At 38.7% G+C, this 11,126-nt stretch overlaps 1 protein-coding gene across 3 annotated transcripts; it reads left to right on the forward strand.

Annotated features, from left to right (window-relative positions):
• The first annotated feature begins 230 nt into the window (after positions 1 to 230).
• On the forward strand, positions 231 to 10,082 carry LOC118826929. Of its 3 annotated transcripts, none has more exons than XM_036598015.1 (6): positions 231 to 551; positions 2,666 to 2,879; positions 3,492 to 3,559; positions 3,871 to 4,167; positions 4,260 to 4,544; positions 7,148 to 10,081. In XM_036598015.1, the coding sequence occupies exons 3-6, from the start codon at positions 3,499 to 3,501 to the stop codon at positions 7,372 to 7,374; spliced, it is 870 nt and encodes a 289-aa protein (XP_036453908.1). In that variant the 5' UTR covers positions 231 to 551; positions 2,666 to 2,879; positions 3,492 to 3,498; the 3' UTR covers positions 7,375 to 10,081. The 3 variants fall into 3 exon arrangements, with proteins under 3 accessions (XP_036453908.1, XP_036453906.1, XP_036453907.1); XM_036598014.1 differs by having other exon boundaries at positions 232 to 551; positions 2,688 to 2,879; XM_036598013.1 differs by lacking the exon at positions 2,666 to 2,879 and having other exon boundaries at positions 7,148 to 10,082.
• The last annotated feature ends 1,044 nt before the right edge of the window (positions 10,083 to 11,126 follow it).

An 11,126-nucleotide genomic window follows, 5' to 3' on the forward strand; every position in this document is an offset into this window, starting at 1 on the left:
CATACTAGAAATGAATATTGTAAATATTAAATGCACTAAAACATGCTTATGATAACCTTTATGGCTGATAATAATAATATGTGCTCTTATATATGACTGTATTCCTTTATTAACAATATGTGGTCACTACCAAACGCATTACTGACCCTGTGAGCTGTCTGTCATCTGATGTTACACCTTTAACTTGTTTATAAACCCTCTAGTGTAGAGTTTCTGTTTCACTGGGCAGGATCCGCGCTGCGCATGCGCGCTGACGGTACAAGCAGACGGTGAGACGGTACGGAACTGTAAATCGAAAGTGGGAACAAAACGGACAAAACATGAAGTATTACTGAAGATTATTCTCATATTCAGAAGACGCACCGTTTAAACTAGAGGAGAGGATGAGTTTCCAAGCTTTGGATGTAGTTTCACACTTATGGAGAAGTTCCCTGTCTTCTAGTTCGTACAGTTCGAGGAAGAGAGATTATGTCTGTCTGCACGGGCTTCTGATCTAAAGAAGGCCGCCCGGACTCTTTGTGAACAGAAGGTCATGAGAACGTTAGTATGGGGTGAGTATTATTATAATAACTGCAAACACAGAAAACGGGATTAGATGGACTGATGTGGGATCTGTGGGCCGAGGGTCGCTGCAGCAGCAATGCTCACGAAAACAGCTAAAATCATTATATATATATATATATATATATATATATATATATATATATATATATATATATATATATATATATATATATGATACAGCGCTAATACAGTTTCCACAATATCTTTTAAATAAGAGTGTTTTTTTAATCAAATCGACCAGACGTAACCACCTCGATAGTTCCAACTACGGTTTGGGGAAACACTTGCATCGCAACTGCATGGTTCCAATGTTAATGTACTCAGCAAACATGTTTTTGGGAAACGCCCCCCAGGTAAGTTCATGACGTCACCTATCAAAAAATTCAAGCAAAATTGTTCTCCAAGTGTAAAAAGTGTATCTCCAAGATGGTAACTTTACAGAAGTGGACAGAAGACGTCTGGAGGGATGTTGAGCCGTGCTGTCTGGACAGCCACTCACAGCTCTGTGGTGTTCGTAGCTGCAGGATCTGATGTGAATGGACCTCTACACCACATCCTGTAAATGCTGGGGTCTTCTGCTTCCGTATCCCATGGAACCTAAAGAACGCTGCACTGACCTGTGGGATGTGCGTGTGGGGCCTCCTGCAGTGAATGTGTATTTGGTTTCTGCCAGAGTCTCTTGTCTGTTCGCATAGACAGTTCTAGTCAGACGCTGCCGGTCATGATCATAAGGCACCGGCGGACGGTCACTGCGCTGTCCACTGTGGGTGGTAATGCCTTCTATGATGTATTCCTGGTACACGTGATATTTGACTCTGGGTCTGATGACATTTTTAGTCCAAAGAAGACACCAAAGATCCTTTTAAACTGGGCGAAACAGGACCTTAAACATGTCTTACATTAATAAATTAAAAGGAATGTGAACATTGTTCATAATGTCAGACAGGCCAGTACAACGCTGCACTGAAGGCAGCACTCATGCTGTGTTCGAGTGCTCATCAGAGGGTTGTATGCCTAACTAATAAATATGATTATATTTAAATATATATAAATACATTTAAATGTAAAATATATTAGCAAATATAAAATAAATGAAAGCAAAGACTGGCAAAGGAGTAATACGTTTATATTAGGACGTGTGAAATTGAGTAATAACAAAAAAAAGTCACCTAAACAGTGGGAGATTATGAATAACATTTCCTGTTTAACTGTTAGTGTGACCTTTGAACTTAAGTTAACTTAACTTTCTACAAGTTAGCCTGTTAAAAAAAATATTAATAACATAGATACTGTCACACACACAGTCATTTAGTCAATTAAATCTACGTCTACGTTCGAGCCGTAAAAAGGGCGAGGTCACTTCTTTGGTTCGCATCCTCGGATTCTTTAAGCGTTCAGACTTTTAACTGTTCTTTGACGCTGCAGCCTCGTTCTCCTACGGCCGCGTTCGGACATTTCTTTAGAAATCTCTTCAAACATGGAGGGTTTTGGATGAGTCTCTGATAATTTTACAGACACATCAGCTTAAATGTTAATGAGGTCTGAGCAGCGTGAAATTATGATGAATGTCGAGTTGGACTGACTTAAAAGTCACATGAATTCTGATCTGGCTGTTCAGACTGAGTCGCATTGCCGCAGATCAGATACGTATCAGATTTCAGTACCACATATGAAAGCGCCTCAAATCAAAATTGAAAATGTCAGATTCAGCGTGTTTGGGCCACTTTTACCTGCTGTGTGACCACATTTAAAATACTATCAAAAGCTATGAAACTAATTATTAGTATTGAACATTTGATCTACCGTGCTGAACTTAATCCAGTTAAGCAGTTCTAATTGTGATGTCTTTTTAATCAAACATGCAGTTAGTACTGACCATATCCACAATGTGCTCAAAAAAAGTATATTGTGATATATTGTGTATGATATCACAATAATGATAAATATTACCAGCTGTTATTTTATTCTGATATTACTGTATTGCCATCTATAGTGTTAAGTGCTTAGTGAAACCTGCCTTTGCCAACATGAGAGTAATCAGTCTTCTCCTGTAATGCTTGCTGAGACTGTAAAATACAGAGTCTTCTGAGCGTCAACACAGAATCTCTCCACATCCTCCACAGATCTGCGCCCTCTCTTTTGGACTCTGCTTTTCAGCTTACTTCACTAGTTTAGGGGGAACCAGGGGAACTGGAATGGCTATGTCATAATCTTTATTTGTGTGGATTTGGCCTGCTGGAAGATCCAACCAAAGCTCTGTTTTTGTCTCAGCTGACCAAAGAAACTGATTCCCAGTTGCGTCTTGCGAACTCCAGGTGCGTATGTTTGTGGTTTGATGAAAGGACTTTTTCATAGCGCACAAGTACTGACCAGGGTCACAAAAATTACAGACATGTATTTTTTTATTTTACAGAAATTATTAGCCCTTATCTGGCTTTTAAGGTCTAGAGGACCCTGAGGGTTCTTCTCTGACAAATGGTAACTTTACAGTGGAGGGAAAGCAATGTTTAAGTTGTTGATCTAACAAGATTTTATAAGATGAATCATTCTATAAGTAATTTTAGATCATTTCTATTGGATGATTAATCATAAAATTTTCACACAATGTTCAGAGCAGCTGTAACTGCTAGGACTAGCCCACCAAACCATAGCACATCATCATGAGACTCTAGCACCATCATCAGAGTTGTTCCATTTATAAAAATGTTTTGGTAGCTAGAAAATGTCAATTAAAAAGAACGACATGTATACAAATAGTGCAGTTCTTGTATTCCCCTAAGCAGGTCATATTTAGGGCTCTGGAAGCAGGTGAATCCTCTCCTGGTCAGTACTGATAGTGTGTGTGTCTGTAGGTCAGTTCTGTTCTCTCTTTCTCTCTTCTCTCTCTCCTCTCCTGGTCAGTACTGATGGTGTGTGTGTGTCTGTAGGTCAGTCATGCAGTCCTGCAGTTCTGCTCTCTGTATCCTGATCTTACTGATCACTACATTCACTACTGGTGAGTCCTGCACTGTTATCTGCCTATAGACTTTACTCCTGTACCTTACTTTCACTTTGATTTGTGATCCAGTTTGTCTAATCATTGACATTGTATTAAGTCAGCTAAGCATTGAAAGAGATGATATATTGAATGGAGTGTGTGAGTACAAACAGTTCAGGAGGACCTATAACGTATTAAATCTTAAGCTTGATGACAATGAAAGATTTACTTTAATAAGTTACTTTTAATAAGTATGTTTTAACAAATAGAGCTTGCATTGTTATTGACCTGTTTCAATTTTGATCTGTTTGTCTTCTTCTCACTTTCAGTGTCTGTATCAGCTGTTCTTCCACTGAAGGTGAATCTTCATGACTCTGCTACTCTGTCCTGCTCTGAGAGATGTTCTGGTTTGGTCAGATGGTCTGTGTTCCATAAATCCACTGATGCTCTGGCTGAGTGTGATCAGACTTCATGTAGATCAAAGGAGGGATATCAGATGATCCATGATCAGTACCTGAAGGGGAATCTCTCTCTCATCATCACTGACGCTGATTTCAGTAAGAGAGGCTGGTACACGTGTCAGTGCGATGGTAAAGACATCTGTGATGTGCGTCTACAGATTGAGCGTAAGTGTCCGTCTGACAGAACTTCACTAATTAAAACACAGTCCTTTGTATGAGACTGGTACAGAGTTGATTAAGTTCTTGTTTTTCCTCAGCCCTGAACACTCCTGTTCAATTAAAACCTGGTGCATCTCTGGAGATGAATTTGGATGTGTCAGAGCCAGTGGAGGTGCTTTTCTACAGCACAGCTGGACCATCCAGTGGTCAAATCTGTAAAGTGGCTGGACGCTTACTAGAGTGTAAACCTGAATATAAACACAGAGTATCACTAACATCTGCTCTTGAGCTGAGAGGAATGACTCCATCTGATAGTGGAGTTTATGTCATACAGGACACCAAGAATAAAGAGGATATTCACATCTACAAAGTGACCGTCCAAGGTATGAATTTACTGTGATTTTTACAGACTAATACCTGAAACAGTCTAGGCAAGGCAAGTTTATTAATATAGCACATTTAAAAGTGCTTTACTTAACTAAAAGCAACATAAAACCAATTCAAAGATAATTAAAATAAAGGACATCAAAACATAAAACAAGAATATAAAAGCTCTAAATGTTAAAGAAAAATAATACACACAATATTAGTCTTTTACACTGCATTTATACTGGTCTGGCATAGTGAAAAATGTGAGTGTGTTTCCTTGGCTGCATGTTATGTCATTAATGCTTCTGTGTTTTTGAATAATCAGAAAGTCAACAGAGTGTGACATATCCTTAAACTGATACCTTAGAAAAGGTTGAGTAGGGCAAAACAGGACACGTTTATAGAGTAGAGGTCCTTGATTACCACTTGCAGTTAACATCTATTTTTTCAATTTATTCAAATTTTTCCATTCAAACTTAAATTTTGGAGGTAATCCATTTGTGTTTAATTACACAAGTTTTTGCTGCTGTTCTTCCACGGCACATGAGAATATTTCAGAAAAGCCACAGACACAAATCATGCCAACACCACCTGCCTTCTGATTGGGTAAGGAAGGGGAATGGGATCTGTTGTGGTGCGTTGTCGCACTGGACCAGTGCAAATGCAGCAGTAACGAGAAAGATTACCACTTTTAAGATATTAATCAATCTGCTAGCAGTTAACATTCAGGAGTTTTGACCTAGGATTACGAATAACTCAAGTCCTTTCTAGCACCCTGAGTGAGAAAGATCACCAAATCATTACTGCATTTTAACTACATAAATACATTGAATTTAAGTATTTAAGTGACCTTTTGTTAATCCCACAATGGGAAAATTCACTTACACATTTAACCCATCTGTGCAGTGAAACTCTCACATACACACTAGGGGGCAGTGAGCACACTCACCCAGAGTAGGGGGCAGCCCTATCTATGGCGCCCTGGGAGCAGTTGGGGGTTAGGCGCTCAAGGGCACATCAGCCATGTACCATCAGCTCAGGGGATTGAACCCGCGATCATCTGCTCACAAGGCTGGTTCCCCAACCTCCAGCCCACGAGTGCCCCCAAATTAATATATAAACACCTTCTAATATATTAATCCCTTAAAATTCCAGGCTCATTATGTACTAAGGCTTATTATTCAGTGACTACAGGGACTTCAGTGCAAACTGGCTGAGCTATTCTTAGGTTATAGACATGTGTAAGAAAACTTGGACCCTGGCCATTTAAGGTGTTAATCAATCCCTGGAATAACAGTACTGCTGGAGTTTTTACACACTGTGTCCACTCACTGTCCACTCTATTAGACACTCCTACCTTGTCAGTCCACCTTGTAGATGTAAAGTCAGAGACGATAGCTCATCTGCTGCTGCACAGTTTGTGTTGGTCATCTGCTAGGCCTTCATCAGTGGTCACAGGACGCTGCCCACAGGACGCTGTTGGCTGGATATTTTTGGTTCTCAGTCCAGCAGCGACACTGAGGTGTTTAAAAACTCCAGCAGCACTGCTGTGTCTGATCCACTCAGACCAGTGCAGCGCACACTAACACACCACCACCACATCAATGTCACTGCAGTACTGAGAATGACCCAACACCCTGTGGGGGTCCTGACCATTGAAGAACAGGGTAACAGAGTATGCAGAGAAAGAGTCTGTAACTGTAGAACTACAAAGTGAAACTATATGGTTAGTGGAACTGATAAGATGGACAGTGAGTGTATAAACAAGGAGGTGGACTTAGTGAAGTGGCTGGTTAGTGAATATTACAATATCATTGTTTGTTTACAATAAGAGATTCTAGATGTTTAAACTGTATCTGTATCATGTGATACCAAATAGCCTACGTAACTACGACACCCATCCATGACGCATGACAGCATCATAATCACTCAATCACTTAAACAGTCTAGTGTAAATAATGCCCCATTCTATACCATAATTTAAATGCTTGGAGGATATCGTCACTGTCCAAAGAAAAAAAAGTATCTCCAAATGGCAAGTTTATGTAAAGAGATTTTATTTCAGTGAATTTGGGAACATTTCATTTGATCCATTTTTCATTAAGTTTTCAAATAATGTAAAGGGCAACTGCCAAGTTCAAATGATGTAGAAAAGTGAAAATCAAAAAAAAAATCAAGATACTGAATTTAATTATCAGACAAATCAATATCAAAAGCAATTTTATTCCTTGTTTGTCAAAACAAGATTCCAATTCTCATTACATAGTTTATAACTTCGCAGTGTTTGGGCAACAACACCACTACTATCACAATGAGTCCCTTATAACTCAGCTGTTTAAATTATTCCTACTGTTAGTAGTAGTAGTAGTAGTATAATAGTGATAATAATAATTTGTAGTTTAACTAGTAATAATATGTATTCATTGACAAAAAGTAGGTGGTAAAATTCAGGCTTTTTATAATATTCTGTGCTAACACAAAAAAAAATACGATGCAGAAAAATCATAATTTAGAGAGTAGGGAACTGCTGCTCTGGACTTTAATAGAATAATTTACTTAAAATATTATATTACAAATCTGTGTTTTTTTTGTTTGTTTGTTTGTTTTATTTTTGTAGATAACCAGCTGTATCTGGACAGAGATAAAAGAGCTGCTGAACCAAACTGGATGCAGGTGCTCATAGTGGCCATAGTTGCAGGTGTGTGTGGTGGATCAGCAATACTGAACGAGCTATTGAGGAGAGAAATTCAAGAGCTCACGAAGGCAATGAAACAAGACAAAAAAGAGACAGATGCAAATGGAAAAGAAAATGCTGAGAAACTATTAAGCTCCTACAATCCTTAGGTATACACAGTCCTATTCGAACTGATCTCACAGTAATGCAATAACAAAACCTGCTAATAGACATTGGTACCTCTTTTTTCATGAGCGGGAGATGAGACTAACTGCTAACATGGAGATCTTGCTTATTCAGATTTTTTTGGTTTATTTTTTAATATGACTAATGATTTTGGCTACCGGTTAGTAGTTTAGGAGGCATGGTGGTACAGTGGGTGGCGCTGTAACCTCACAGCAAGAAGGGCCAGGTTTTGATTCCCCAGCTGGACAACCAGGATCCTCTCTGTGTGGAGTTTGTATGTTCTCCTCATGTCTGTGTGGGTTTCTTCCCACAGTCCAAAGACATGCAGTCAGCTGATTGCACATGCTAAATTGCCTCTAGGTGTGAATGTGTGTGAATGTATGTGTCTGTATGTCTGCCTTATGATGAACTGGCGACCCGTCCAGTGTCTTTCCTGCCTTCCGCCCCATGACCGCTGTTAGGCTCCAGCACCCCCATCCCCCGCCCCCCAACGAGTCCGAAGGATTAGCTGTTTAGAAAGGGTGTGTGTGTGACTAGTTTAAATGTTGCACCTCGACAACAGTGGAAAAAAGAAACAAAGGATCAGAACCAGATCTGGCAACCAATCGACAATCCATTAAAATACGTCTGGATTGGCTCCATGCTCTATTAATCTTGTCTGTAAACTCTCAAATTCCACCGTCTGCCCACGTAAAACTAATTCAGCTTCTATAGGGCTTTACTGAAAGTCTGAACTGAGGGATGTTTGACTCTACAGTAGAAAGCAAGTAAGTATTACCAAAGGACGCATTGTTAAGGACATAATTAAGCAGTCAGAGCGTGGCTGTAGCTAGCCTAACTGGTCCAGCTCGCATTAGCTGGAAGCAAAGTCAATGATTTATTTTTTTTACTGTTTGCTCAGGATTATTAAGAATGTGTACATTATTATTTTGTGCCTTAATGTACATCCTGAATGCTTGCAATAATGAAGTGAGGAGTTTTTATTGCACATTTATCTTCTATTCTGTTCTAAACTGTTCTCAGTCAGGTGATAATGATGGAGGACTCACCTGACTCAGTTCTGTTTAGAAAGAGAACACAGCAATAATGTAAACTGGCCTCTGAGTCCCAATAAGAGGACCCATGTGTATATTTTGTTATGTGAAATGAAATGATGTATACATGCAGAGAGAAATGTTCCCCATGTTTTTTTCAGTGTGAATTTTAAGTACAGCTCCATAATTTTTGGCACCCTTGGTAAATATGTGCAAAAATGTAAATATGAAATAAATATAACTTACCAATATCCTCTCTTTTAGACTCTGCTCTTCAGCTCACCCAAAATTTTCAGGGGTTTAGGTCAGGGAACTGGGATGGCCATGTCAAAAGCTTGGTTGAACAATGTTTTGAACTGTCGTCCTGCTGAAAGATCCAACCAGGATCCATGTTTTATGCTTTTGGCAGAGGCAACCAGATTTCATTCATTCATTTAAAGTTTTCTGATAATTAATTGAGCCTGTGATGTCATGTATCTTAACAAGGTTCCCAGGACCTTTGGAGGAAGAACAGCCCCAAAACATCACAGATCCTCCACCATACTTAGCAGGATGGTTATATATTTTCTGTATAAGCATCCTTCTCTTTTTTTATTTTTATTTTTTATTATTATTTTTTTACATACTATGTCAGATTCTTTTACTTCAATACAGTGACGGAAATTCAGTTTTCCTTGATATGGGCCCTTTAAATGTCCTCTTGACACACAACAGATGCTAAATAAGGTACAAAAGGAAAAAAGTATGGTGTTTCCTGCCTTTACAGCGACTTTGTCTCTTCGCAATCCTTGTTATGAAATATAGATCACTCATTTGGATTCACGTGGTTGACTCTCTCACCCTGCGTTAACGCGATTATGTCCGAAAAAAGCGTCAGCAGGGGTGCAAACCAGCAATGACACTCAACAATGACATGCTTCAGTTATGGGAGTTTAGTATTTGCATAATGTTCTCCAGCATGGAGTGCTGGTGTCAGTTCAGTCATCAGAAAGAGCTGGGGGAGGGGGATGGGGGGGGGCATTGAGCTGCCACTCAGCAAGAGTTTTAGAGCGTCCGACTAGGCTGTTGTGAGCGCCGGATGAAGTCAAACATGCTGTGACATTTAAAGAAAGCTCTTATACAAGTGAAAAAGCACAAAGGATTTTTTGCGGCAAAAGAGATACAAATAGTACAGCTGGAATGAAAAGGCAATAATTATTTGGTCAGTTCAGTACAGCAAAGCCTCAGAGTTGGGGGTGAGGCCAGTGAGCAGAGGAAGAGGAGGCACCTTTGACACTTTCATTAACTGCTTCATTAATTATCACTGCTCAGGATGCAGTACAGGATGGCATGTGCTGCCTTCATACTAGTTACAGCATTTCATTATGTAATTTCTTTCTCAAATTTTACACAAACCAGCTGAAAGTACCTCAGCACTGGAATAATATATGAAAATTTGACCTATTAATGCTCCGCCCATAAGTACATTTATTCACATCCATCATAGATATGGTAGCTGTCAGAACAAGATCTTGTATCTCCATTTTTTATGTTGACATGATTGGGAAGCTTTTACACTACAACAAAATTTCATGGTGAATAGACCAAAAGAAATGATCAAAAATTTACCACTTGTAACCATTTTGGAGATACGAAGTCCTGAAATTGAGTGTGTTTACATACACTTAATAATCCGATCACTGCAGAAAATCAGATTTTGTCAGATATCAGATAATGGGAATCTCTGAGTCAGGCAGTAATCAGATTTCTGCTTTGCAACCTGCCAATAAACTCACAGAAGAAGATGTTGAATTGAATATCAATAGACATGAAACAAAGCATGGACATTGCGATAAATATTAAGAAGAAAGTAGAGAGATTAACAAGCTACCTGGGTTTCACAGTACCAACTACTTATCAGAGCAAATTCAATAGTTCAGTAAAAAAACCTTTAAGTCCGAAAAAAATGTGGCCATTTATGCTGTTTGATCTGCTCTTTTCATTTAATAAAGTGATTCTAGAATGCGGTTGTTGCTCTTATCTATCTGATATGTAAAGAACATGATCACTGAACACCGAAAACATATGGATTTTTCTTTAGTCTTTCTCACAAATCATATTTTTGAACAAGTAAACACTTTACTCCAAATTACTCCAAATGAGCAATCCAACTATAAATAAGCCTTGTGTGTCTTTTATACAGTAATAGGAAACATGGTAGCTCATGGAAAGCTCCAGTTCTACATGATGATGCGTTTTGCTGAACATGCACATGCTGTAACTCAGACTGTCAGTGTTTAAGGGGTCATTGCCAGAATGGATTGCTAACAAGGCACTTGGTTTGAGTAATTGCTCTCCATGGTCGTATTTCACAACTAAAATAGCATAATCTAGGCTACCTGGTAAATTATTTTGAAGAGGTAGATGTAGCTATTGTAATATGCTATGTGTGGCCTAGTACAGCAGAGAATGCTCAAAGTTTGCAGGCACAAATTGTGTACATGAAGTACAAACTCAATTCCAAAAAGGTATGTAAATGGCATTAACATAAGAAAGCAGTGATTAGTAAATTCTTTGTTAACCTGTACTTAATTTAAAATAATACAAAAACACAATATTTTAAATTTTACCTTTTGAACTTTGAACATTGTTTTTTTTTTGTTTTGTTTTCATAAATATATCACTGTTGTCGGAAGAACACCTTGTATCTCCAGTTTTGACGT

The sequence above is a fragment of the Colossoma macropomum genome, unplaced genomic scaffold (genome assembly GCF_904425465.1).
Source record: "Colossoma macropomum unplaced genomic scaffold, Colossoma_macropomum, whole genome shotgun sequence".
NCBI classification, from domain to species: Eukaryota; Metazoa; Chordata; class Actinopteri; order Characiformes; family Serrasalmidae; genus Colossoma; species Colossoma macropomum.